This window comes from Diplotaxodon limnothrissa, linkage group LG1 (genome assembly GCF_057381915.1).
Source record: "Diplotaxodon limnothrissa isolate DT_005_m linkage group LG1, D_limnothrissa_male_GT1.1, whole genome shotgun sequence".
Classification (NCBI taxonomy): domain Eukaryota; kingdom Metazoa; phylum Chordata; class Actinopteri; order Cichliformes; family Cichlidae; genus Diplotaxodon; species Diplotaxodon limnothrissa.
Genome location: NC_140596.1, coordinates 4746849 through 4774215, shown reverse-complemented (window position 1 = coordinate 4774215; position 27367 = coordinate 4746849). Strand labels below are relative to the sequence as shown.

At 38.2% G+C, this 27367-nt stretch overlaps 1 protein-coding gene across 1 annotated transcript in view; it reads left to right on the top strand.

The window, feature by feature from the left end:
• The window catches only part of LOC146639285 (protein MTSS 2-like), a 69673-nt gene that overhangs the window by 1054 nt on the left and 41252 nt on the right, over positions 1-27367 (top strand). Inside the window, exons 2-3 of the mRNA XM_085351494.1 lie at positions 19290-19351; positions 20099-20172. Coding sequence (XP_085207620.1) covers positions 19290-19351; positions 20099-20172 — 136 coding nt within the window. The remainder of the gene's footprint in view (positions 1-19289; positions 19352-20098; positions 20173-27367) is intronic.

Genomic DNA, 27367 nt, shown 5'->3' with positions numbered 1-27367 from the left:
GAAATGGTTGGAGATGCAGTCTCGGGTGTATGCCTGCTTGTCAGACGCCCATGCAGCTCTGCATGCTTTTCTGTCTGCCTGTCACCTAATGACACGCACCCTTCTCTGTATGTTCCACTAAAAACCAGTTTACATGCGTGAATGTAAAATACGTAAAGGTTTTTCTGTTGCACATTTCATTGCTATCTGTATGGCTTCACATGCTAGAGGTCACAGCCAATGCAGCACATTCATTGTGTTGTAAGCATAAATTATTGACTTTCTGTTGTGGGTGAGACATGTCGAAGTGACAGAAGGGGATATGATCCCGGATATCAATATCAACCCACGATCAGAGAGTACTTCCAATGGATCAGTTCTATTTAATGTAATTCAAATAATACAGGTGCATGGAGAAATGACATGACTGGCAAAATCCAGTCAATAGTGACTAGAACATTATGGACAATAAAAAAGGAGCATTCCTGTGATTTACTATTAATAGTGTTTAATGATAAAGCAGCAGAAAGAGTAGAATTTTCTGTTTGTAGTGTGCACATCTAAAAGTGATTGATGCCAAGAAGATTGAGAAGGGACTAGAATACCTAGATATCACTTTTTAAAAGTGAAATTCATATTGCAGTTGCACTTGCAGCAAATGCAATCCTCTTTTTTTATTTTGCTTTTAACATGGAGACTGGTCAATATGACTCAGACTAAGAGCAGACTACAGCGAGAGTACCACCATAAATCATGTCTCGTATTTACACTCAGCAATAAGCATGTGCAGAGATCTGTTTACAGTGATTGTAGATCCAGTGACTGAAATTTACACATGGCAGTAATGAAAATATTTAGCTTTGTGTGACGTATGATTAGAAGTTAGCAGTAGCAACAGTATGTATTTATACGTTGGTAATGGTTGAGGAATGTCTACTTAGAGTGTTGTAATTGGATACATATTCAGTGGTGATCATAAATCAGTATTTTCATGTGTCTTTACCAAGGATTTGTCATTTTTTTCTCTTAAGAGCTCATGCTCAAACATATGTGTACAGTACACATTGAGATGGGTTAATCATTGCTCAAAGAATAGGCTTCTCAGTGCATCAGTGTTTCATTTATTATTCATTTATTTTCTAATGCATCTCCCGTGGATGTTAACCGCCTAATTCAGAAAAATGTGGGTCACTAGAAATTGGGCTAAAGCACTCCTGACCTGATATAGTTTGTATGAATTCCTCAACCAGGCATTGAATGAACATTAGTGAAGGGATAAGAATCATTGAGTCATCAGCCCTCAAACTCTTTTTGATTCTACAGGAAACTCTGTCTTTAATCAGTGTTCATAGCTCACCAAGAAAGAAGCCGTTTGTCAAATGTAACAAATTAATAGTTTTTCTTGGAAACAAGCTGGTTTTGACAGCTTTGGTGATTAAATTGATGCATGACTTGTGCGACAAAATACACACTTCTGAGGAAGCATTTTTAAAATGCCAGTACATGATTTGTGCATAGTACCACAAACATCCACGATTCATATTTAGATTAGATTTGAATTAGTAAAAGACTTGGATACATAATTATATAATAATGTACAGTCATTTGTGAGCTACAATAAAACTGATCGTTATGTTTTAGACATCATATTCTTTAAAATGAAATACAGCACATTTAAAAGAAAAATGTGCTGATTCCTGTACACACACTGTCAAATATTTAAGAATATTCACCATCCCATCTGCATCCATGAACATGTGCACTTTGATCCAAAGGATTTGTATAAATTCGATGTAGTCTACCCTTTCATCCATAGTATTCTAAAATGTTACAAAGCTGTACAACTCCAGGCTTCTATAAATGGTGTTAATTAAAATGCAAATGTAGTGCAAATTAGAAGCCATACTGACATAGCAGTCTGTTTGATTTTTAGATCCTTATCTTTTAATTTAGAAGAAGACTAAGACTAAATTCATCATTCAAGTATTCTCACAACTACTCATGAATTATGAAAACAATTAGAAGATGAAGTGAAAGTAACTGTAAATTGCATACATAAACTGTATATGAACGATGTGCACACCCACCCTGATGTCACTCATTGTTTAGAAACTCCCAGCGAGGTCAGTGTTTTTACTGTTGGTGTCGTGGTGGTTTAAACCTGACACTGTGCTCCATGGATCGCCTACAGCTACAGGTAATGGTCTGCACCAGATCGTCCAAAAATGGTCATGTCACACGCTTGCTGATCAATGCATTTCATGCCTAGAAGAGGCAAACCATGGCAACTACACAATGGAACAGCAGGTCTTTTGCTGTGATACTGGGTTGGCTGATTTTACTGCACTGGCTCCCTATCAGACTTCGAATGTTCACATTAGGTCTCTGCACAGTTAAGCATTATATTAACAAACATTTGCAGCCATATGTCACCAGCAGGCCTTTCAGGTCTTCTGATCAGGGATCGTTATCCATCCCCAAATTTAGACAAAAAACTGAAGGTGACATTTGCAATCACTCTAGAATTCACTTCTCTCCCGTCTATGATCTGTGATCTCAATGGACTCATTCAAAAAGCAGCTTAAGACTCATCTTTTTAAACTGGTATTAGGGTAACATTTCATTCTATTTTATTGGTTATTATTTTTTATTGGTTTCCTTGTTGGCTTTAAATTGATCTGAAACACCTTATATATATTATCCCACTAATGGATTCCAACTGCACATGACACATGGTAGTCCTTGCTCTGCTCTTTGGGCTCAGTGAGCTTGGAGCAACCTAGAGCAGGTAGAGGATTTCTGAGTGGCTCTCAGCAAATCTCCTGAGCAGAACAAGGATTATCACTGCCAGCTACAGTCCAAGACAGACAAGGGAATCTGAGGCTGAATGTTATGACAGCGACCTTGCCAGTAAGCCAGCTGGTAGAAAAACAACAGGCTCAGGAATGGACCACGGGTAGCTGTGAACAGAGACTGAAACCTCAAAATGTGAATTAGGAGTTTGTGCATCAGTATATCAACTACAAGTGTCATTGTTGTTTTGCATGAATGAAAAATAAAAACTGAAACAAAAGTTAGTGCTTATGTTTAAGAAACACTGAGGTGGTAAATGTCAAGCTCCTAGATATATTTTTATGTATTTATGGGATATTTAGCTATTGAGATTTCTGTTGAGTTGATAAAAAATGAGTTGATAACTTATTTATATCTACAAATCTAAAACACTTGGACATCTGGATTTACGTGTGATATCAGGGTTGATCAGTATACTATACTGCCTCACAAGGTTTCAAGGTTAGTACATCAGATGAGAGAATGTTTGGTCAGGGCTTCTCCCCAAAGTTTGTGCACTCTCTCAAGATGCTGTGTCCTGCCAGTTCACGTTTTTTGTATAATTTTGTTTTCTGCAAGTGGATCTATAAGCCAGTGCCCTTAGGTGTCATTGATGGTTTTCGGTTTGCAAGATTCAACCCCAGCGTTCACTGTTTGCCAGCGTCAGCAGAGTGGATTCACGCAGTTTAGAAAGCACTTCTTCTTCCTCATTTCCATCATCTTCCTCTTTCTCCTCTTGCTTCGCCCTTCCTCTTCCAGTACTCAGCAGGTTCTCCACCCGAGGCAGTCAGTCACCCCTCATGCATGTGCACATGTGCAATCTGTATGTGCATCGTATATGTAAGCTGCCTTTGATCTGATGTAGAATTATTGAGGATAACTGTAAATTAATAATGGTGCACAGTGGGAGTTGCAAAGTAGCTCATAATAATAAAACAGCCACAAAGTAATAATGTTCTTATTACTGTGTACAAAAAATATACATGGGAAACGTTCCCATATACTCATACAGCTAATTCTGTGCATATCTCTCTGTGTGTGTGTGTGTGTGTGTGTGTGTGTGTGTGTGTGTGTGTGTGTTTAAGGGCATTGTGTAGTTGTCAGCAAATGTATATCCCTTGAGGGCCATGTCTCGCCATTTTCAAGTGAATTGTTCACACAGGTTACAGAGGGTCAATCTGATGAGATGAAGACGTCATGTTCATGGTCATCTGATTAAATCAGCCAGTGGATAATGTTTTCTTGACAGTGGCGGGAGGATAGAGTAAAGGAGAATATAATTTTATTGTCAAACTTGCTGTATTTCTGGTATCTGGATACTGCGCTGTGTCGTGCATGTTCAGTTCTTAACATTTTTTCTCCTTTTTATCAGACTTTAAAAATCCTGTGTTGTGCTTTTGTGATTTTTTTTCCCCAGTTAAAATTGGTTTCATTAAATAGTTTTTTTTTCCTTTCCCCCACTGCTGGAAAGACCTTGCTGGCAATCCGGGCATTTATTCCAAGAGTCATCTATGTAACACATTTATGTGATGTTTCAAACAAGTGTTTCTTCAGCTAATAATAATGTTCTAATAATCTTAGCAAGCATAGCACACTGAATATTTGCAAATGCAAAAATGCAGTTGAGTCTTCATGTATTGCCTGCGACGACGTTGTTGGCATTATGGGATGCACATCAAAAATACAAAGTTATGATGCAAGTTATTTATGATCCACTTGCATGTGTGGCAGCAGTGCTTTCATGTAAATGACTGCCCTATAGCTTCACTTATCCTAAATGCTGGCTTTACAGTGACTCTGAACGGCAAGTTAAATTCCACAAAGGAATTGAAAAAGGAGAAAGAGCTATTACTGCCATTAAAATGTTGCTGCTGGGTTGTATCAGAGGATAAGTGGTTAAGACACCATATGCCTACAAAGACCCTCGTTTGATTCAAACAGGGGACCTTTGTTGTATGTCACAGTCTGCCTCAATCAGTGTTTATGTCCTGTTTTTTTCTGTTTAAAGAGAATCCTAAAAATACCAGATGAATTGAGAGTGTTAAATGGACATAGTGCTTGCCTGAGTCCTCATTAACGTGTTGAGCAGGAAAAACAACAACCCCACCAAACCAGCAGAAGTGGAAGTAAACTGGTCAGTAGCCTCACAGAGACAGTTCATTGTTGTCCATCCCTTTAAAAGCTGGTGACAATTATGCCCCATGACCCTTGGCCATGCCACAGAACTGAAGATGCTCTGTGGAAGCAAATCATTAGTCCAGTCTGTGGTGCGCTTGTGTCCATGTGGTCCAGGACACTTCCGAATGCAAGGCCTGTTGTTTAGAACAGAGGCCCGGGTTCAACCCAAAGATGGAGGAAAATCGACAGGCAGATTTCTCCACGTAGCTCGTGTATGTCCTTGCAGCCTCTGCTACTCACACCAATGAGCTTTTTGCAGCACAGACATCAGCACCAGCATGTTAGCTCATGCTGCAGATGTTTGATGTTATGTTTGATTGTATTGCCTTTCAGTGAATTTCTCACAGATCTTTTGACAATGGGCATCAGTATGACATATGGGTTATCCCATGTCTTAATGACAGACCTGCAACACTAATAAGTCTGTTAACTTGCACAATTAGCAGTTCTGTCCTGGAACAAACAGGCTAAACCTTTTTTTTGTTGTCAGTTCTGGAGGGATACTGCTGGATACTCCAGAAGTGAATTCACATAACTTGCAAATCTACTTTCTTTATGGAAATACATGAAATGCAAATCGAATGATTTATTAGAAGGATTGCTGTATTTCTGTAATCTATCCAAGCTGAGTAAGTTTAGCAGAATTAAGGCAAATAGATACAAATAGATACTTTGTCGTGATACTAGTTTTTCTGTTCTTCCTGTTCTTCACTTTGCTGTGATATTGAGTGTTTAATTCCTGTTTTCATTATGTTAACATTCTTATGCTGAGTTTCAGTTTGGCAATTCTGGTTATGGTTCATGTGTTTATTTTTATTTTTATAATAGTTTTACTTCCCTCAGTGTTTATGAGTTTTATGTTCAATTTAAGTTATTCACAAAAATGTAAATCACATTGTATCTTATTCACATTTTCACATTGATTTAAAATTTTCTTTTCTTTTTTCCTCTGGAATGATTTTATAACAATGGTTTTGAAAAGTTCTATACAAATAAAATATCATTATTATTATTATTATTATTATTATTATTATTATTATTGTTATTATTAGTAGTATGTTTTCTTCTCTCTCTCTTTAGTATTTTCTCTTTTCCCTGCGTACTGTTTCTGTTGTTTGCCACACCTTAGTTTGCCCCACCACCTGCATGGTTGCCTTCTGCCCTCTGTGTACATGTAATGTTGCCTTTTTTCAAGGTTCATGTTTGCTTTTTTACTGCTGTATGTTGTTCTTTTCATCTTTTCATTCCCTGGCTCCCTCTGTTTATCTTTATTGATTCCTGTTTGTTCCTTGTGTTTTTGGATTTCTGTTTTCAGTTGGAACTTTGTTTACACTGAACCTTTTTGGCTGTAAGTCTTGCTTTTTGATGAAATATTATGCCTCACTTGAAGAGTTTATGACAAACTTGGTTGATTAATGGAAATTTTGATTTTTTTTTTTCTTTCATTGTCCTCATCTGGCAGTTGAGATTGGTTATTATTGCTAACTGACACAGTTCAGGTTTCTGCTAATAACAGTAATAGTAAGAGCACTGTTTAAAAACAGAGAGCATAATTCCAATCCTAATTGCATCTAAAGTTAATAACTTTGGACTTTAATACTGAATCTTAATGGTGTTCAGAGCAACTGCTTTGAATTTGTCAAATTCCATCAACACTGAAGCTGAGAGGCACCAGCAATATCAGTTGTAGTAACTTTTCAGGGGCATCTATTAAATTTTTAAGAGTTGGCTAGGAATTTACTATATACTTTTTGCTATATCCAATAAAATGAAATGACTGTACTCTTACTAATGCTGCAGTTTTAGAATGTATTGACTTTGATATTCCTAAAATATGTACTTTAGAGAGAATCAGATTTTTAAAGTCGCAAGAAGAAGCAAAAGTTGAGAGCGAGGCTTTGTGTTTCTTTCATTAAAAATAACAAAGAATGAAAACAAGAAAAAAAAACTTACAGTCCATCATATACTTATGTATAAGATGCCAATATTCCAATAGGACACGCAAAGGAGCATCTCCCTCGTTAGAGCTTGTTAAAATCTCAGAGGTCGTTAGGGCCCCGAGGCTCATTAGAGTCGGTAGAGATGAATGGGGAGGACTGGTCTTGGGAGGCGTGGAGGCTACTTGGGAGCCCGCCAAGACAGCTTCACTCAGTGAACCCTTTGTCAGGCCTGTCAAATCCTTTTCATCACAACTCAGCTGTTTACTGTAAAACACGCTGATCATTATGAACAGGCCAGAGGCTGACACAGAGAATAACGATGAACATGGCAAATCAATATTCTCCTGTTCATTTCAAAAAGAAAGTTTTCTTCATGCTCTATATGTCATCATTTCATTTCATAATCACATGTATTTGACAAGCATTTGATTTATACCAGCATTAGTGTGAAGGGCATTAGTGAGCAGGGGCTTTCACACTCACAGTTGCTCTCATCATTTTTTAATATGAAGGGTTACTGTTATGAACGGATAGATTTTAACGGCAACTGCAATCTTTTTCTAAACCTGAACATTTTTAGTGCCTAAACTTAACCAGCAAGTGGAAGATAGAAACGAATCAGGGACATCAGTCAGGAACTCCTGCTGACAAACCTGCAAGCACGTGCCACTATCTGAAACCTCTTTATGCAGACTTTGTATGTGGGATGTCACAACACCAGAAATCTGGTCGAAGGCTCTAAATACCTGAAGAATTACACGATGCTCATTACCCAGCTCAACAGCTAAACAAAATGATCATCAAAACAAAAATAAACTCCTATATTGAAAATACATTTTAAAACATTGATATAGTGGAAGATCAAAATGTTAAATCATATTTTTCAAGGCTACTGCTGATACAGTGCCAAGACTTTAGCATAAGCATTTAATGTTAGCAGGTGTGGCAGCTATCGAATGGTACCATAACTGTGTGTCCCGGTGACATCCCTGCTATCTATGCCGTAGGATGAAAAGGGGTTGGCTTTGCACAGCTTCACTCTATTCACATCTTAGCTAGCCTGAGGTTGTCACTTGGGATAATATTCCAAGGTAGGTTTTCCATCCACCCATCCATCCATCCATCTTCCTCCACTATTAAATTCAGGGTCCTTTCACAACAAGACATATGTGGTATTTCTTGAAAACAGTTAATTGGTAGAATCTATTGTGTTTCGTATCATCAGCTGATATATAGCATTAGCAATATTGAACTGCAATAGTATTACAGTAATGCATTAAAACAAGAATAGCTCAACTAAGTAAAAGGAAACTGAAGTCATAATTTCTTTAATATGTGAAGGTCAGCCAGTCCTTAACTTTTAAGAACGTTTAAGTGCAGTTTTGTATTTTGCTCTATTTTGATCTCCACACAGTGGCAATATGGCCCACTAATATAATTAACCATTGATACTGCCATGTGATACAGTGGTAATACATAATATTATGAGGCATTACAATCAAGTTCCACCTCTCATCTCTGTACATGAGGGGAGTGACGATAACAGCTGCACTTAGTCTTAGAAGCCTGATGGGCACACCTTCAGCATCCAGTGACAACCCTTTGACAAGAGCGGAGCAGTGCAGAAAATAATAACCTTCAGCCCAGTAAAGGAAAAGGGAAAAAAAGCCACGAGTTTGGATGATTGATGGCTCCTTGTGAACATGCCATCCAGTGAATGATAATGCACCTCAGTCTCATCTTTTATCACTGTGCAGGGTGTAAAATGTGTGCATCTCTGTGTGCCTTTTATGATTCAGGACTGAATATTTATGCTTAAAGTGTGTGTGAATCATTACTTGGCCTGGAAATTAAGGCTGAAATCCACATCATAAGTCAGTTTTCTTGTTTACTGGCTAGCTGATGATTTTCTCTTTCTTTGATTGGACTTTTTCCCAAATTAATGGACGTGTGGTTCTGACTTGCTGGACTCTTTCCCATAACCTCCTCTGCTTAACTGCATCAACCACCCCAGCTCCACTTTGTATGTCATATAGATTAGTATATACTGTTATTTTTATTTTTAAAAAACTGATTTTGTCATTTTAAGTCATTATAGTGTTGCTACCATAACTAGCAGCAGAAATATATATTAATCAGTGTCATCAATGTAAAACGTCACTTCACTTTTAGATTACCACCTTTCAAAATATGGAGCTGCTGTCCTTGACAAGTGCCAACAGCAGATGTTCTGAACAAGCAAGATGGAAAATAGGACAGGTGACACATCAAATAAATGCAGTCAGACAACATCATGATCTGAAGTATATGTTTGCATATAGCATATAGGTGCTGGTGCAATTGCTGCTACGCTCGGAGTAGTTTTTGCTATTATACTTGTTAATTAGTGCAAATCTAAATTTCCAATTTGACCGTAAATTTCCAATCCCCACCCTAACCAGTCACAACTGAGCCTGGTTCCGCTGGAGATTTCTTCCTGTTAAAGGGGAGTTTTTCCTTCCCACGTTTGCCAGAATCCTTGCTCATAGGCTCTCATCTATTTGTCGGTGTTTCTCTATATTATTGTAACGTCTAGCTTACAATATAAAGCACCTCAAGCAAGCTCTCGTTGTGATATTGGGCTATATAAATAAATGGAATTGAACTGAACTGAACCCTATCTTCTTCTGTAGATTATTGTTAGAGCACTTGATGACACTTCAATAGATACTGACACAGACTGAACACAGATAAGGGCACATTGGCAAGTCTCAACAATCTCAACTAGTAAATCTAAACTTTGGGTTTCAGCATCTTACCAGCTAAACTTTTCTTACTTCTCACAGTTACAATGATTTACTACTAAATGAGGTCAGTTGAGTGTTTTCTATAGTGGTATTTTTGTGTAGTGCAGCATCTCTGCTGTCTAGGGCTAAACCTTGATTACTTGACACTCACAACTGAAAACAGTCATTGATGTGATACTTCTTCGAATGCACAGTTGATGCATTTTAATGTAAATTCCCCAGGGAAGTGTCTGTATGGTCATAAAACACTGGCAGGTATTTGGACGTCCAAACGGAAACCTCTTGCTCAACTTATTATGATGATATCAATGTTACTCAGTCCCATAATAAAGAGACACGTGTGTAGAAATTTAGCATAATATCTTAAATTTGAAATTAATTTTTTTGTGTTTCCTGTTGGGTTGCTTCATGTAGGTGGAAATTCTGTACTGAGGGTTGGACATTGCTAAACTGACACTCAATGCTGAACCAGCGATGGCTTTCTAGTGATTTGGTGGATGTTAGTCAGTTAAAGGAAAAAGATTTATCTGTAGTCACAAATAATACCATGTAACGGTCCTGAAATAGTGTAATGTCATGATCCTGCTAAAGCACCGGTTAAATATTTTTAGCTGTATCCTATTGTAATAATGCTAATATTCTTTGATTCTCGGCTTTCATTCCTATTATGATACACTTGATTGATTATGTGTGTATGTTCATATCTACCCCTGTTTGGCATATTACATGACATTCATCAGTGCAGTGTATGATGCAGACATCCCAGATGTTTCACTCGTAGGGAGTCTGTGATCTCTGGCCTAACAGCAGAGTGACACAACAACACACAGATGGTTTCCTCTTTCCTTCATCACTGTGTTTAGATTGGAATTAGCTGCTGCACTTCATCAATTATGCAGTGAGGCAGCTTCATCATTGCTGCGCTGATTCTTTTTTCTCCAAAACCAACTGCCAGGTGATGTGGTGGAGGATGTGCGTAGTACCGGTTTATTCAGAATGTTTAAAACTGATATTACATACGTGACATTTTCCCCTGTTTAGTTTATCGATTTTTAGTTCAACTACTAGCTTCTCTAACTGAAACCACAAAATGCATATGTCCAGTGCAAATGCACTTCATAGGCAGAGGTGGAAAAAGTACAGACATTCTGTACTTAAATAGAAGTACAGATACTTGTGTTAAAAAATACTTTAAGTACTAAGTAGTAAGTATGTTTTTTTCAGTCGAGTAAGAAAGTAAGAAAGAGTAAGAAAGTAGCTTGTTGAAGGAAAATTCCACCATTCCACCATGCAAAGGTAACTGAACCTTGTACTATATTACTATATTAATAAAATAATATTAGTACACAAGAATAAAAATATGATTCCAATCTTAATTCTAATTCTAATGGATGTGCAGCTGTGAAGGCCTCCACACATGAACAGTAAAATGAGTACAGTCAGGGGTTAAAGTGGAATCTGGCATGTGGAAGAACCCCAAGACTGCAGTCTAGTGAATTCAACAAGATGTCAACAGTTTCACGAGCCATCATGGCTGATTTCCATTTCGTACACTAACAGTATGAGGTCTTTATACTAGACAGTACTGTTGATACGTTGAGTGAATTAATCTAAGCATCATCATCTTAAATCTAAATGAGTTTACTTCACTGATGTAAACCCAGACTGGCCATAAGGAACCGCAGCCACTGTGCACGAATAAAAATAAAATAAATTCACATTCAATTCACAACAAGCTAACTTTGTTATGTCCCATACAAACTAACCAGTAATTTAACGCAACATTTAAATAAAAATAAAAAAATAAAATAATAAAATGGTTGCACAAAAGCAACCATTGATTTACGCTAAGTATTTATTCATTTAGGCAGCCATTAATTTACTTTACTTTTTACTTTACTTGACTGAACCCTTGAAATTCCTTATAAAGACTGTTCAGCATTTTGAACATCAACTAGCGGTTGTGTCTGTCTGCAGTGGTGTGGCGTGAAGTTGTGTGTTGACTGAAGGATATTGATACTGTTGCAAATGAGTACGTAATCTGATTGTTTTTAGCGCTCATTGGTATCTGAGAAAACCCTAGCAGCAGCTCTACTCTGGAGTCTACTTACTTCTCGTCACTGAGTATTTCCTCTAACAATTGTTTGGAGAAAGCTTTGTCATGATGTCTGGTATCTTATTCTTTTAGTCAGTGCCCACACCTCGTGGTCTTAGGTGACGGTAGATCAACCATTTAATTGATTCTATTGTCTCAGTACTTTTGTTACTCTCCAGCTTCATTCCCAAACTTCAGACTTGGCAGCTAATTCTGAGCCACTTTGTACTCAGGTGCAGTCTAGACTGAGCGGGACATCATCATAACCAGAGGAGTAATCTTCTCAACATGAAAATTTAAATTCTAAAAAGCAAAGTCAGGCACCATCAAATTCAAAGAGTGACTGATATTTTATTGATGATACAATAAACCAAATCTCTGTGAGTTAAAATAATGAAACAGGAAAATATTGTAGTTTTACAGGAATATACAAGGTCTAATTTGCTGGTAAAATTAATATATTAGAAAGGCCCAATTTGGAAAAGACTGTAATGTAACATAATTGAATTCACTGGCCACTAAACTCTATCTAGCCACACTGAGCAGGAACGTGAAGCTTTACCTATGTAACTAAATCCCAGTTAATGCACTGGTACTGTTGACTAAAAGGAGACTAAACACATCACCATTCTTTCTGGAAGAGATATGATATATAACACTCTTTCTGTGGGTTATACATCCATCCCCAACCTTGATAATAGTGAGTTTGATCCTCGTTATGAAAGCAGATGATTATGCATATGGAGCACTGTGAAATTAGCTTCTATTGTTTGATTCTTGCATTTCTCTTTTAAAGTGTGAACTGGCTCAGTGATACGACCAAAAAAAAAAAAAAACTCATGCTAATCCTTACATCCCTCTCTGCCTGCCTCCACCCGTTCCCTTTCTCCCTCCGTCTCTCTTGCTGGATTTCCTCTGTTTTTTTGTCTTGCTGTGGGGGAGACAAAGGGAACAAAAGAATGAGAGGAGACAGTAAGCTTCCCGTCCACTATAGTGGAGTGGTGGAGTGGAGCTCTCAATAGAATGCTGGGCAGACTGGATGGACTGGTGCTATGAGAACTAGGCCAGAGGACTGTTGATAGTACCCCAGAGTCTAGAATCAGAACTGGATTAAATGAAGGATTACTAGAAAAAAAAGAGTGAAAAGAAAAATATATATTGCTGAAAGATTAAAGCACAGTTTGTCTACCTTTTGATATTTGCACAACTATCAAAAAGTAAGTTTTAATTCAGCTAAAAAAAAATAAACAGGAAACTGTATCCATCAAATTTACACCTGAGAATCATATAATCATTCTATGGGTTCATGTCACTTATTGTTCTTGTCAACATTAATGAAATTCAAACCAAATGGCCTTCTTAATGTATCCTGATCATACTGAATTACCAATATGTTTGTTTTGTAGGAACTTCTGTAGCTGGCCACAAATGTCTTTTTCTGCAGCAGGAGTTGTACTTTCAACATCCCCAAGCATACAAGGGTCCACTAGAGTCCAAGTAACATAAATATTGTCATCAGAGAGTGTTCATAAGGCTCTCTGAAGATATACATTCTCCAAGTGGAATAAAAAGTAGTAGCATTTGTGTGTAGTGCCCACAGTTGTCCACAAGGATGATATTATTCTGTTTGTTTGTTTGTTTTTTAAATAAATACAGCTCACCATTTTGATATTTTAGTTATTTAACGTATAGACTCATGCAAAGTCTTGTCAGTCTCGTGCATTTTTTAGAACTTGTCTGTAGATGACACCACGGTCTAAATCCTACTTAACTTGGATTTTTTTTGAGTGATTTTCCAGCATGCAAAGAAAAAGAAGTCAATGGAGGAATCATCAGATTGATGATAAAAAATAAAGCTCAAACTCTACAGCCCTGAACTTAAAATGTCCAAGAAGGCAAATGTCTACTTTAATTGCATTGAAGATTAAACAGTTTTTATGCTTGGTGATTTCACTATGAGTAAGTGCAGTGTAGCTGACTCCCTGCATGCTCTATCCAGGCAGCACTGTCGCCAAACTGAGTATTTCCAGTAGCCAGAATGCATTTGAACTGGAATGCACTGCGTGTAAGGACGGGAAATTCGGATCATGACCCCAGACGTTGACTTCTAACTCACTGTTTCAATTTCAGCAATTTACTCTGTGTTTAGAAACTCAAAAAGTGATGAGTCCTTGCAAAGATCAGGAGAACTGGCATTATCTCTCCATCCATTTTCCTCCACTAATCCAATCGACGGCCATGAATCTTGCCCTATCAGCTTGGCTAGGCTCTAGTTAAAAAGTGGGTTTCACCATGGACAGGCTAATTAAAAGTATTTCACTTCATAGTATCAATGCACTAAGGCTTTTCTTTTTTGTGTTTTCATGTTCTACCTATGCCTGCGTGGATATTTTCTAGGTGCACTGGCTTTCCTGAGCAGTCCAAATTAAGCAGGTTAAGTTGACAGATGATCCTAAATTAGTTTTGTTGTTTGTTTGGACTGTTGAGCAGCTACAACCCTTTATGTGACAAGAACCGGACAACTTTCCTGTCCCAAAACTTCAGCAACTGGTCCCTTCAGTACTCAAATTTCTACAGACTGTTGTTAAAAGAAGAAAGAATGCTATGCTGTGGTAAACATGGCCATGTACGCACTTTTGGGAAACACTGAAAACATTTGTTTTCTGTGTTCTATTGTGAATAAAATGTTGGTTTATGAGGTTTGCAAACTTGTTTTTACATTTTACACAGTGTCCCAACTTCTTGTAATTTGTATTGTATTAAGAACATACACTTTTGAAGCTCAGACTGGATACTTATATATATGCTTTCGCAACACACATTTACTGTAAAAAGGATTTTTTTAACAAAGGAAAAACACCCAAAACAACTGCTTACCCTGTCCACCACTAACAGTGCTTTCTGATAACTACTAGATGTTCCATGACAATCAGTATAACATGGAAACAGGGATACCGCTAATTAATTAATTGTCACCACTAATTAACTCAAAGCAGATGAACCTTGTTATTCAAAACTGCTAAGGATGGAGAAAAAGGAAAGAAAATAAAACCAATCAATTAAAAAAACATGCAGTTGTTCTTTGAACGTTAATCACCATTAATTTAAAGAAAGCTACACTTTTGTGATTTGGCTTCAACATTTTGCGGTCACATTCATCATCCTGTTCTGTAAGTCCAAAAACAACTGATTGTTTAGCTTCATGAGCAAAACAGACAGATGCAGAAACTGTTGTATGACAGTGATTAGTTAGTTATCACTAAGCTATTTTCAAAGGGTTTCTATTATAATGAATGGTTTTGCTTAGAGTGCAAGTCCACTCTCGATAGAACATGAAATCCAGGTAGCAGCTCAGCAGTCTAACCACATTCGGTTTTGCTACATCCACAAAAAAAGAAGCAATAAAGGAAAAAGGAAGGAAGGGAGGCTATAAAGGAAGAGAGAAAGACAAAGTGTCGAGGTGAAGTGGAGCTTGAAATTTCTGTTATGATATTCTATAAAAGGAACACAAAACCATTCTAATTACATGATTATGCACACGCTCAGCTGATACATGGCCGATCCAATGTCTTTAGAATTTGACCCATTTTTAAACAACTGACTAACATGAGAGGAAGACGGCTGGGATAAAGTTTAGTGGTGCTATGTTTACAATAAATGGATGGCTGTTGTGTCTGTGTATGTGAGCAAGAGGTAATCGTGCATGCCCTGTTGATGTTTTTGTGACACAGGAAGTGGTGATGTAACAGTATACAATCCCAGAGCTTTTTCGCACACTCACTGTCTCCCACTGTCTGTGTCTCCCACACTCTGATGTATTTGCCCCTCGGCCACAGTGATGTTCCAAGTCCCACAATCATCTGAGAGCAGTGGTTATGGTCGCGGTCTTTTAGCTCTCTGGTTGAGACAAACATACACGCAACGACATATTTAGGGAGCAAGAAGCTGTGCAGGCCCAGGGAATTTTAAGGTTTGGTTTTAAGTGTCAACTAAAGAAAAGTACCAATTGTGTAATCACTGGTTTTGTGTGTGTGCAGGCAGCACGGTGGCACGGTGGTTGGCACTGTTGCCGCACAGCAAAAAGGTCCTGAGTTCAATTCCACCATCAGGGGTCTTTCTGTGTGGAGTTTGTGTGGGTTCCTCCGGGTACTCCGGCTGTCTTTGGACAGCATTCCTCCCGCTGTCCAAAGACATGCAGCTTGTGGGTTAATTGGATAATCCAAATTGCCACTAGGTGTGAATGGCTTTCTGTCCCTGTGTGTTGGCCCTGCCACAGACTGGCGACCTGTCCAGGGTGTACCCCACCTCTCGCCCTATGACAGCTGGGTTAGGCTGACCCTGAAAAGGATAAGCGGAAGCGAATGGATGGATGGTTTTGTGTGCTTTTTTTCAAGAAAGATGCCTATTATGCAAAATCTTGATGCTATTTTTGAGTATCCAGTAAATCCAGTGTCAAATTACTTTAGCTGTTGGCTCACCTGATACCTTTCTATGAATTCAATCGTTTTTATTTGTTATTTAGCTAGACTAGCTGTTTAGCCTGTTGTGTCTGACTTAATCAATGTCATATCTTTTGTCACTGATGCCTTCTGGCTCGGTCCTGAAAGTCTGGGTCCCGCTCTCCCCACGTTTCACATGGAAGGGCAGACACATCCCAGAACAAACCAGCAAATATAAAGCTCTACACCTTGAAATAACAATCTTTTCTTAATTTTTTTAAAATAAAAGATGAAATCTCTGTGGCAGTTTCTTTGATCTTTTGTTCTGAGAAAGAGATTTACTATCCATGCTGTTTGATGCTAGCACAAGCTATATTTTGTGGAAATTAATACAAATGAAACAGTTGAATTTTAAATCAGTGGAAAAATGATCAGTGCTAGTCCGACTCTTTTCCCAGTTATTATTACTATTTTTTTTCTTTCTTTTGGTTTACAAATGTTCAAACGGCCAGTAAGGTCCGTTGAACACATTATAAATAATGTAAAATTTTATGGTATGCAAATATAATATTAAAAGGAACTTGTGTTTACTTTACAGGAACACCCAATAGAAATGGACTGGTACTTGTATAAAAAAATGGTAAATGGCCTGTATTTGTATAGCGCTTTTCTAGTCCCTAAGGACCCCAAAGCGCTTTACACAACCTGTCATCCACCCATTCACACACACATTCACACACTGTATAAAAAAGCAATTTAGACTACGATTCATGTTTAGCCATATATTTGTATAGCATTTAATTCCATGCACCTTAAATCCATAGCAAAATTAGAATCAACAATTAAAACAGCATGCATGTCTTTGGATTGCGGGAAGAAGCTGGAGTACCCAAAGAGAACCAACACAGGAATGCTGAAAACATGTAAATGCCACACAGAATGGCCTCGAGACCAAACCCAAAGCCTCCATGCTGCCATCTGAATATTCAGTGCCACTATCCCACAGAGACAGTCTTCATTTAATCTGGAAGCTACTGATCATACCTCATACCTCACAGCAGCATACAGTGTGTGTCCTGCATTTTAAGAAGCTGAAAGCAATCACACGCATCCTTACTCAGTCTTCATACAGTAACTTACCACCAAATTTTTATTGGATTGAAATTGCACAAATATGCTAATAAAGTGAAGGATTCCCCTCGTGTGTATGTATGAGTGTGTGTGCGAGGAGGAGGGCATCGCTTTGGTTTATCTTCCAGCCACACTATTTAAGCTCCTGCAAAGGGAGGGTGCAGGGTTACTGTGTGTGTGTGTGTGTGTGTGTGTGTGTGTGTGTGTGTGTGTGTGTGTGTGTGTGTGTGTGTGTGCGTGCGTGCGTGTGTAGAGGGTAGAGGGAGTAGCTTTCAGTACCAAGGGGAAATGGTACTGTGATTTCAGACCAAATTAAGCCACATCAAACAGGCCAGATCAAAGAGTATACAGGCCTTACTGTCTGTGCCAGGCTGACATCACGACAGGATACCCCACCCCCCAGAAACACACAAAAACATCCACTTCCTCCTTCTTTCCTTCACTTTCATTTTTTCATTATCCCCTCCATTTCCTCGAGTTTCTATTTTACACTGGCAGATTTCTCATATTTCACTGTTCCTGTAAAGACATTTTTGACCTCATGCTGATATAAATACACCCGCCAACCCCCGGCACGCACAATTTGCAAGCATTTAACAGGGTTATAGGTTAACCTGGATCAAGTATAATGTAATATGTGCTGGGGGTGTGTGATAGAGGAATCATCGAGTCTTAAGAAGTGCTAGGAGGATGGGGGAGTAGCATCCATTAAGACACCGTTTCAGCTTTGAATTGTGTTAACGATCTTGGCTGTTCTAGTCAGACCCTTTGATGCTGCCTGATGCCAGTGGCTGTCAAGTCTTCTCTATATGTGTGTGTGCGCATTTGTGTGTGTCTGTGTGTTGGATAGATGGATTAGATGGCTGCATGAGGAGGAGAGGGTGTTGATGATGAAGGACGGGGTGAAGCGGGGGTGAAAAAGGGATTGGGGGATGCAGAGTACCAATGGAGGAGAGAATGGAATTGGTGTGTGTGTGTGTACATGTTTAGATATCTTTGTGAGGACAGAAAAATGTCATGCTACTATACTTGTGGGGCCTAACAGTCACTTATGAGGACAAAATGCCGTCTGCACGAGTTTGAAGGCATTTTTCAGGCTCAAAATGCAGTTTTAGTATCAAGGTTACAATTAGGTTAGGTTTAGGCTGAGGGTTAGGATTCAGATTAGGCATTCATTTTTGATGGCAAGGGTTAAGGTAAACAGCCAGCGAAAGCATTATGTCAATGAGATGTCCTCACTAAGATATGAAAACGTATGTGTGTGTGTCTGTATGGTTTTAACTTGAAAAATGTAGAGCTAAAGGACATCAAAGCATATGAAATGAAAAAGTCTGTAGTGAATTTACAACAAAGACACTTTTCTGTTATCAGAATATTTGTTTATTTTTAATTCATATTGAACATTATTGGTATCAATTTAAACACACGCATGCACAGAAACATATATAAGCAAAATGCAATGCAAAGTCTCAAAAGTAAAACTTTTTTTATTCTTCAAAAGCAACTCTTCATGTTAGAATATTATTACTACATCATTATCTTCCCACCCCATATGGAAAAGAAATAGTAAAAACTTATATGTGATTACTCATGAAAGTGGCCACTTTCTCATTACTTTCATATATTGTTTTAGTAAGTATCCAAAACATACAAGTTTCATTATATAATTTTTCAAGGGCTCTTATATCTGTTTTCACTCTTGTATGCTTTTCATACAAGTTTCACACAAGACAGATACAAACTAAGATTTATATTAAATCTTTTCCATATGGGACTTCATGTATCTTTTTTCTTCTGGCATCCTTTTTAACACGTGTATTTTGGTTTGGTAACACATATATGCAGTAAACTTTTGTCATTAAATGATATTTTTCCATTTTAATGTGGATCCCTTTCTTTGTGTTGTCAGTGCTCCTATCCTGTGTGGGAGGACTTCAGCGCCAAGGCCACCAAGCTGCATTCCCAACTCCGGTATGCTCCACTGCACAACACACCACTGCACAGTCGACAGCTTTTGAATTATGAAAATATTAAGAGAATATTTAATGCCAGTTTCAAAACAAGACAGATTAAAGTCGAGAGAATTTGGGATTTTTTTTTTTACCTTCAGTATTTAGGCCTTTAGACTTCATTTAAAGGCATAGACTAAATATGAGAATGCAGTAGCCTGAAAAGTGGGCCTAATATAGGGCATTAAACCAGTTAATATGGGAGTGGATAACTGGGTGTTACAGTTTTAACACACTCTGAGATTTCTTGTAGGACAGTCCTAGCAAAAACTGTGGAAAGGTATATGAGTCCCACATCACAGACATGACTTTTCCACTTGCTTTTGTTCGCAACGCTGTTTCCTTCAAAATATTCACATTCTGTTTTTTCAGACATGCCCACTGTCGCATCCAAAAGATGAATCAGAAATGACAATGAATGAAATTAAAGTGTTCATCTATTTGATATTTTAGTTGTTAAAATGTTTTTATTAGTGAGAGGCCTTAGAGAAATCTTGTACCCTTTTCACTTAAATCCAAACCTCACTTAAAATGAGTTGAGGAAGTTAAGGCTTTAAAACTGACACAGCAGCAGGTATTGTTGGTACAGCTCCATTTTTATATACAGTTTTAAATATAGTCTATGTATAAATTCCATAATACCATAATATCCTAATATCATGTGAAGTCAGGCTGAAGTTTTGTCAAAATGCTTTTTTTCTGTCCATAGAACCACTGTGTTGGCTGCCGTGGCCTTCCTTGATGCCTTTCAGAAGGTGGCAGACATGGCTACCAACACCAGAGGTAGGATAACAACATGTGTCTGCGGGTTTGTAAGAAAGAAACAGCGACTTGCTTAGAGAACTGTAGGCTCTGTGTCTTCTGTTGTTGCTTTTCTGAAATGCCCTCCACATTGCAGAACTATCAAGAGTATTATTATGTTGTTGAGATATTATCAACCAGCCTTCTAAAGAGCCATCTTACTCATGAAAGTGTTTCCAGTGTCCTCGAGGTAAACTTTGTCCCAAACTTCAAAACAAGTTTACTGCTGTTTACAGAGACAAAAACATGATGGAAGTACCTCAGAGAGGTCAATCAAATCTATTTTTGTAGCAGGATGCATTTTATCAGGCATCCCAATGCAATGGGAAACACCTTTTAAACACTGAGGCAACAGGGGACAAAAAATACGTGCATCAGGATTTTATTGCTGGGAAAGAAAAGAAATGGAAAGTATTGGTTATTATTTTTATTCCATGGAGTCTTTTTGAGACACACAAAAATAGTCCTTCATTCTTTCTTGTCAAAGTACTGTAAGATTTTTGAGTTATTGAGAAAGTTCTCACAGAGGTAATGTTTGAACATCAGCAACCTGCAGAATAGTTACAGTCCCCAGTACTCCAACTACTGTACCGGAGGAATAACTAAGATTTTTTCCGTATTTTCATATTGGTCATGGTGAATACACATAAAAGCCAGCATCAAGCGTCAGCATCAGTAAACCAACATGTTAATGCTGATTGGTGAGTGAGTAAAGTGTGAGTAATGCCAAATGCAGGGTGCAGAAAAACAGACCAAAATGACTAAAACTCATATCTATAAATGAAAGTGATAAGTTGTTTTTGCGTCAAATGAATCAAGTCGGTCATGTAATAGGTGTGAAATCTTCATAATTCATGAATGACACAACAGTAAGCTCAGTGTGAAGTAGGAAGTAGCTCCAGAAGTATAGCCTCAGATTGTTTTTGTACCCAATGATTTTGGAAGGTGTAGCAAAAAAATGTATTTTAGGGTGAGAAATGCTTGTAAAGCTCACTGGGTGATTGTTGCTGACAGAGGTGCAGAATGATAGTGAAGTTCTCACTTTATGTAGCAAATAAACAGCTTGAATTGTGTGCAATGCGACTACTGCACTTTAAACTTTGTCTAATTGTCATTTTTGCTACAATTCCATGGATCATGTTTCCTAAGAAGAGCTTACAAAAAATGTGCACATTATACACAGCCGGTAAAACCTGTGGGTAATGTGCCAAACAATTGTAACTTTAAATAGCTGTTTGGTTGCTTTCTAGCAAGTTGATTCACATCTTAAATTCCTAAAATGCCCATGATTAATGTTGTTACATTTTTTTTTTTCTGCATGGTACTCAGCCAAAAATTCAACTGAGTTTATAGACTTATGGGCTATGGATTGTTTTCTTGTGTGTTTGGCTTGACACTCTTGACACACTTGATATTCTGTGCGTAGGCTTAAAGCTTGGCACAAGTTTTAAGAGAGTGTGGGATGAGAGCTAAGAAGGTCAGACAAACATTCATCGCCCACCGGCAACCACGTGAATAGTACGGTACCACTGAGGAAAGTGAGGAAGATGACCGAGACCGTAATACAGGGAATTTCTCCATCCATGTAGCTTATTAGGTGCAGCTGCCAGACAGTGTATGTGGTGTGTGTCTGCAGCCCCAGGTGGGCTCCTATAGCAGAGGATACAGGAAGATCATGCTGCTTTTACAGGCCAGACAGGAAGTCACCATGCTTTGTCAGCTCATTATATGTGCCACACACACACACACACACACACACACACACACACACAATGACAAAAACTAAGAAAACTGTTTATCTTACCTAATGTGGCCACTTTTAATTTTGTTAGGAGAAAATAATGAATATAGATGACCCCAGGAGAAAACATAGATCGAGACTGAAAAATTCATTACCTGGCGTTTGTGACTTTTCCCACTTACATATAAAAATAGAGCGTGGCTTTGTTAGCATTTACAGATGCACACATTTCTGTGTTAGTCTTCCTCTCCAAATCCTCATCTAACCCCTAATAAGAAAGAAAATATAGACTATCTACCAAAACACATACTTTTTAGTTATTTGTGTTTATCAGGTATTAACAGCAGACTGTGTCCAGACATATTATTTACTCATAGAGGTTTCAGCTAGATGCTAGTGTGAGCAGACTCTGTAGCACACAGATATCAGATAGCTGATAGCTATCCCCTTCTAGTGTTAGCATGCTAACATTAGCTATACACACTGAACGCAAACGATAGTGGACACTTTTGTGACCAGGCTAAATCACAGAGAGTGAACTCTTTGTATTTTACCAATCAGCAGGTCAAACAAATAGTGAAAGACGTGATTTTGGTCAGTTTGATCACCTTGACCGAACTTGATTTTCAACATAAAAAATGTAAAATTAAATAAAAAGTATATAAAAATATCCTCTAATAACACTAGAAATGACTTGTCTGTAAAGGGTTAATCTTGAGAGAAACATACATCAAATATCATGTCAGTACAAATAATAAAATACTTTTGAATAATACATGTCAGCTTCATTAGTTAGATAAGTTGGGGATCCTTCTCTGAGGGGCATGTACAGCAGCGGTGAAGGGTTTGGGGACATTTTGAAACGTACCTGTTTTTGGAAGAAAGATGAGAATAAATTGATCATTAATCAGAAATCTTTTATGAGGGACTGCGTAGAAAAATGTACAGAGTTGTGTGTTTCAGCGGCACAACGTGTTCCCTGATGGAATATTTAAAGGCTAATTCATCATTAGAAAACTTTTTAAATCGTGCTGACTCAGCAGAAAACCCTTTTGTTAATTAAATAAGGCTGCTGAGTCTCTGAAACATCAGCCTTCAACTACAGGCAGAAACGGCCAGTGAACAACTGTGTGTACAACTCCAGTCACAGAAAAATCAAAAGTAAATTTGATCTGAATAGAAAAAAACCCAGGAACAAATCTTGAGAGTTCCTGGTTTGACATCTCACAAGTCCTCAACTGGAGGCTTCATTAAGCTGTAAATGTAACAGCCGCATTGTGCTGGTCTGGGTAGGGAGTCCTGCACGCTGTCGCATGAAAATTTCAACTTGTTTTCGAAATGAACTGCCACATAAGGCTTTTCTTTCTTCTGTTTCTAAGAACTAAAATAGTTCACGGCAAGTTTCACAAGATGGTGAACGATAACATGAATCATTAGCTGTCAAGACTTTGAGAAATATTTCATGAATAATAGGAGCCTGTTTTTTTTTCACTTGATAACATTTTGCAGCGTTTCAGTTCACTTAAAATTTGTTTGACAGCCGTAATGAAAACATTCCCAATCCAGCCTTCCAAATGGGACTGTCAGTACTAGAGCAGAGCACAGGATCATCAGTACCCTTTGGGCTTGATTCATACACACTGTAATAAGTAGCACATTGATATAGCAAGTGGCAGGGAGACAGAGAGCATCATTATTGGTGCCGTCTCCTGCCTGCATCCATTTAACAAATCTATTATAGAACATCACACACTGAGAAAGAGACGCATCTGTATCGCAGTCTGACAAATGGACTCTAACAGGAATGACTCATCAGTATAGAAAGTAGAAAGAGCCTCTGATGAACAGTCTGGATCTTTGTGACAGGACCATTTATGTTATATTTCAGCGCGTGTGTGTGTGTGTGTGTGTGTGTGTGTGTGTGTGTGTGTGTGTGTGTGTGTGTGTGTGTGTGTGTGTGTGTGAAAGACATTTAACAAGTGGGTGAAATCCAGCAGTAGGAAGTGAACAATTATTTGTGAATTCCCTGGTGTGGGATGAATGGGAGTGCACTTTCAGATGTGCTCTCCACCCCTGTCTTATGGCCCAAACATTCACTTTCCGCAGCGCCCCTGAGGGAAAACTGTGTTTTACATGCGAGTGTGTTTGTGTGTGTGTTTATACAAAGAGATTAACTGAAGGTTTTCCCAGCAAAACCTATTCCTTTTGTTGTTTTGGCTTTTGTTTAAGTTACAGAGTGGGCTTTTGTAGTTTTTTTTCTTAGTTCACTGGCAAACTCAAAACTTTGAGTGGGTAACATGGGCTCAAAGTTTTAATGCTGGAAAATATATAAAGATATTTTTCAGATGATGGAAATTATCTACAGTAACAGTTTCTACTGTCAATAAAATCTGTATAAAATTGTTGATATGCAGATTCACACCCGTTTGTTTGAATTCTTTTACTGATAATATCTGCCCACTTCTGTCACCACCCTCATATAAAGATGCAAATACAGCGATAATATTTCATGTTTCTTTTTGCAGCATGACATGAGAATTTGACGACTTGTAGAATATTTGTATTATATATTTGTTTATTTTATTTAACCTGTTGTTCTTGAAGAGATCTGGGCTGTGGCTGGAATAATCTATTTATATCAAACTTAATATTTTGTTCCATAGCGTTTATTACAGCCATTACAGCCACCTCTTTCATTTCCTGACAGAGGTGGCTGTAAATGAGACAGGATGTCATGATAATCGTAAGTCCCAAAAAAGCCTTTTGTGACTTGTCATCATGTATGAGATTTGTTGTTTTACTCATGTGTTTTATTCATGCAATATTGATGATGATGAAGATGATGATGTTAATGATGCTGAGGCATCTGTATCCACACACACCCTCCCTCATATCTGTCCTCTCTCTGCAATCACAGCAGTAAAACCTGGGTCAGTCCCAGGACTCTCACTATGCATATTTGGCACTGTGTGCAGCAATAAAGTGCCCTGTGTGTGTGTGTGTGTGTGTGTGTGTGTGTGTGTGTGTGTGTGTGTGTGTGTGTGTGTGTGTGTGTGTGTGACAGAGAGAGAAAGGGAAAAAGAGAGGAAGATGATGATCTGATGGTACAGAATGCCTGGTGGTTCTATTGCCAGGCTCCCTGCCTGCACCCAGATACGTAATGAATATCATAAATCTTTTTAATGCACACCAACACTTGTGTGCACACAATCATGCATATGCCAAGAGCCAAATTTCTCTGTTATTCTTCCGACTTGTACAGTTGCAGTTGGTGGATAAATGAAGAGATTGTGATTTAGAATATATATGATTGGATTTAGAAATACAATATGCCCACAGAACGCAAAAAGTTTTGCACTCTTTATATAGAATATGAACAACAGTGTGTGCAAACAGCAATTTTCATTGTGTTTTTATTGAGCAGTAGCATGTGTCCTACCTCCTGCATATCCATCCAGCACTCGGGTGATACCCTCGCCTAAACCACATAGAATTATTCCAAAAGTGAGAACATGGTTAATGGAGTGTGAGAAAGGACACCTTCAAACAATGTCCTGATATCATCAACTTGTGTTCTGGGAATACAAACACACCGAGAAAATCCAAATAAGCTTACGGTTCTCCTGAAGTTTGTGCACTTTGATGTCTATTATATCGCTGTTCAGTGACTAAAGTCATCAGACAAACCTAAGCACTGTAAACTAGATGGAAACAGAAGAACCTCGGTTGCATGTGTTGGCTCTCAGTTGGTGTAAAACATCATCCAGTGTGGATTGAATGCATACAGTGGCATTACACTGGAACTTTATAGTTTCATGATTTTCTAAAATAAATACGAAAGGAGAAACAAAAGTCAGGTTTATCACAACTGCAGATGGTCGAGAGGAGAGAAAACATGCTGGAAAACTAATTTCTAATGTGTTTATCTGTGTCAGTAAATCCAGAGGAAGTGAGCTGGAGGTCAGGAAGTAATGAAGTTTATGGGAAATGTGGCCTTGATTTTCAGAAAGACTAGCACTATATACCAACAATATGACATGGAGGCTGCCAATTATCCTGGCTGTGGTCTTACATGTTTACAGTAATTTTAACAAGGTAAGGTTTTTAATTGGAGCAGGGTTTATTGGTGCTTAAAAAGTGCTACACACAGCACATTTAAAAGGAGACAAAAAGAAGAAGAATGCATGTGCTGCAAATAAAGAATCTTAGATTCAAAGCACAGTGATGCAGTGTGAAGAAATGAAAGATAATTGGTTAATGAAATGATAGAAACAGTAAAGGATTGTTCTGACCTCAGAGCAATGGAGTTATCACTGCATGAAAACACAGAGGTCCATGCTTGAGAGAGTCGAGTATAGAAAGCAATAAAGGCAGAGAATGGACAGAGGGCTGCTCTGGAGAAATGTGAGGCGGTCTTCAGTGACAGGCCTGTGCTGTCATTATAAATATGACCAAGCTCAGCTAAGACAGTGGCTGAACTTCAGCTTTACCCAGCACTGGTTTTATGTACGTGCGCATCACGTGCTGGGCACAGGCCACAAAGTGCCAGAGTGGCACCAAAACAATATCAGAGCCTGCTGGCGAGTGCAAGAGAACAGTTTTACATTTTGTTACACGGCTGCCATCTTTGAGCTCTGAATCCTGGACTCCATCACCCTCACAGTCTTTATTGTACTCGTGCAAAATCTTATCTTTTACTATAATCATTATTGTGTATATATTTCATATAAATACATACATGATATAACTTCTGTTATTCTTAAATATGGCAACATGTTGCCATTCAGCAATTAAAGATGACGACTTTCTCCAACACCCTTTACACACAATGTCTAACTATTCAGTGGTGCTCGTTTGTAAAGTAGGCTGCTGGAGATGGGCAGGTAAAAATCATATCATATTGTTTCCTTTGGCACCAATGCAGCTAAAATGTAAACATTACGTGAGGATATCTTAACAATAATTTACATGCAGATGCGATGTTACCACAGTAATTAATCAGGCATTTCATCTGCTAATGAGTAACTTTTACTGATATGGAGTCAATTTGTTGTTTTAAGTTGACTATTTACGTTTTTTGTTCTTTACTCTCCTGATGGGATTTACTGAGCTGACTGTCTAAAGAGTCATTCATGTGTGAGGGGGTGGAGATTCATATGTAAGAAACTGGCCTACTGAGACATTTTATTGCAGAAGCGCTATGAATGAAAAACTATGTGCTGCATAATAAAGGAACAGTGTTTATGTCTGTGGGTGTGTGTGGTGGTGGTGATGGTTTTATTGCGGGGGTTAATATTTTTTTATTAATCTCTTAGTAAAAGTATTCAGCACATTCTAGCTGGCAGGGTTCTCCATGCTGGCGTCAGTGACACTCCCTGTGTGTGGGGGGGAGACGTAACCTGCAGATGTGGGGCCACTTAAGTTAGTACAGCTACT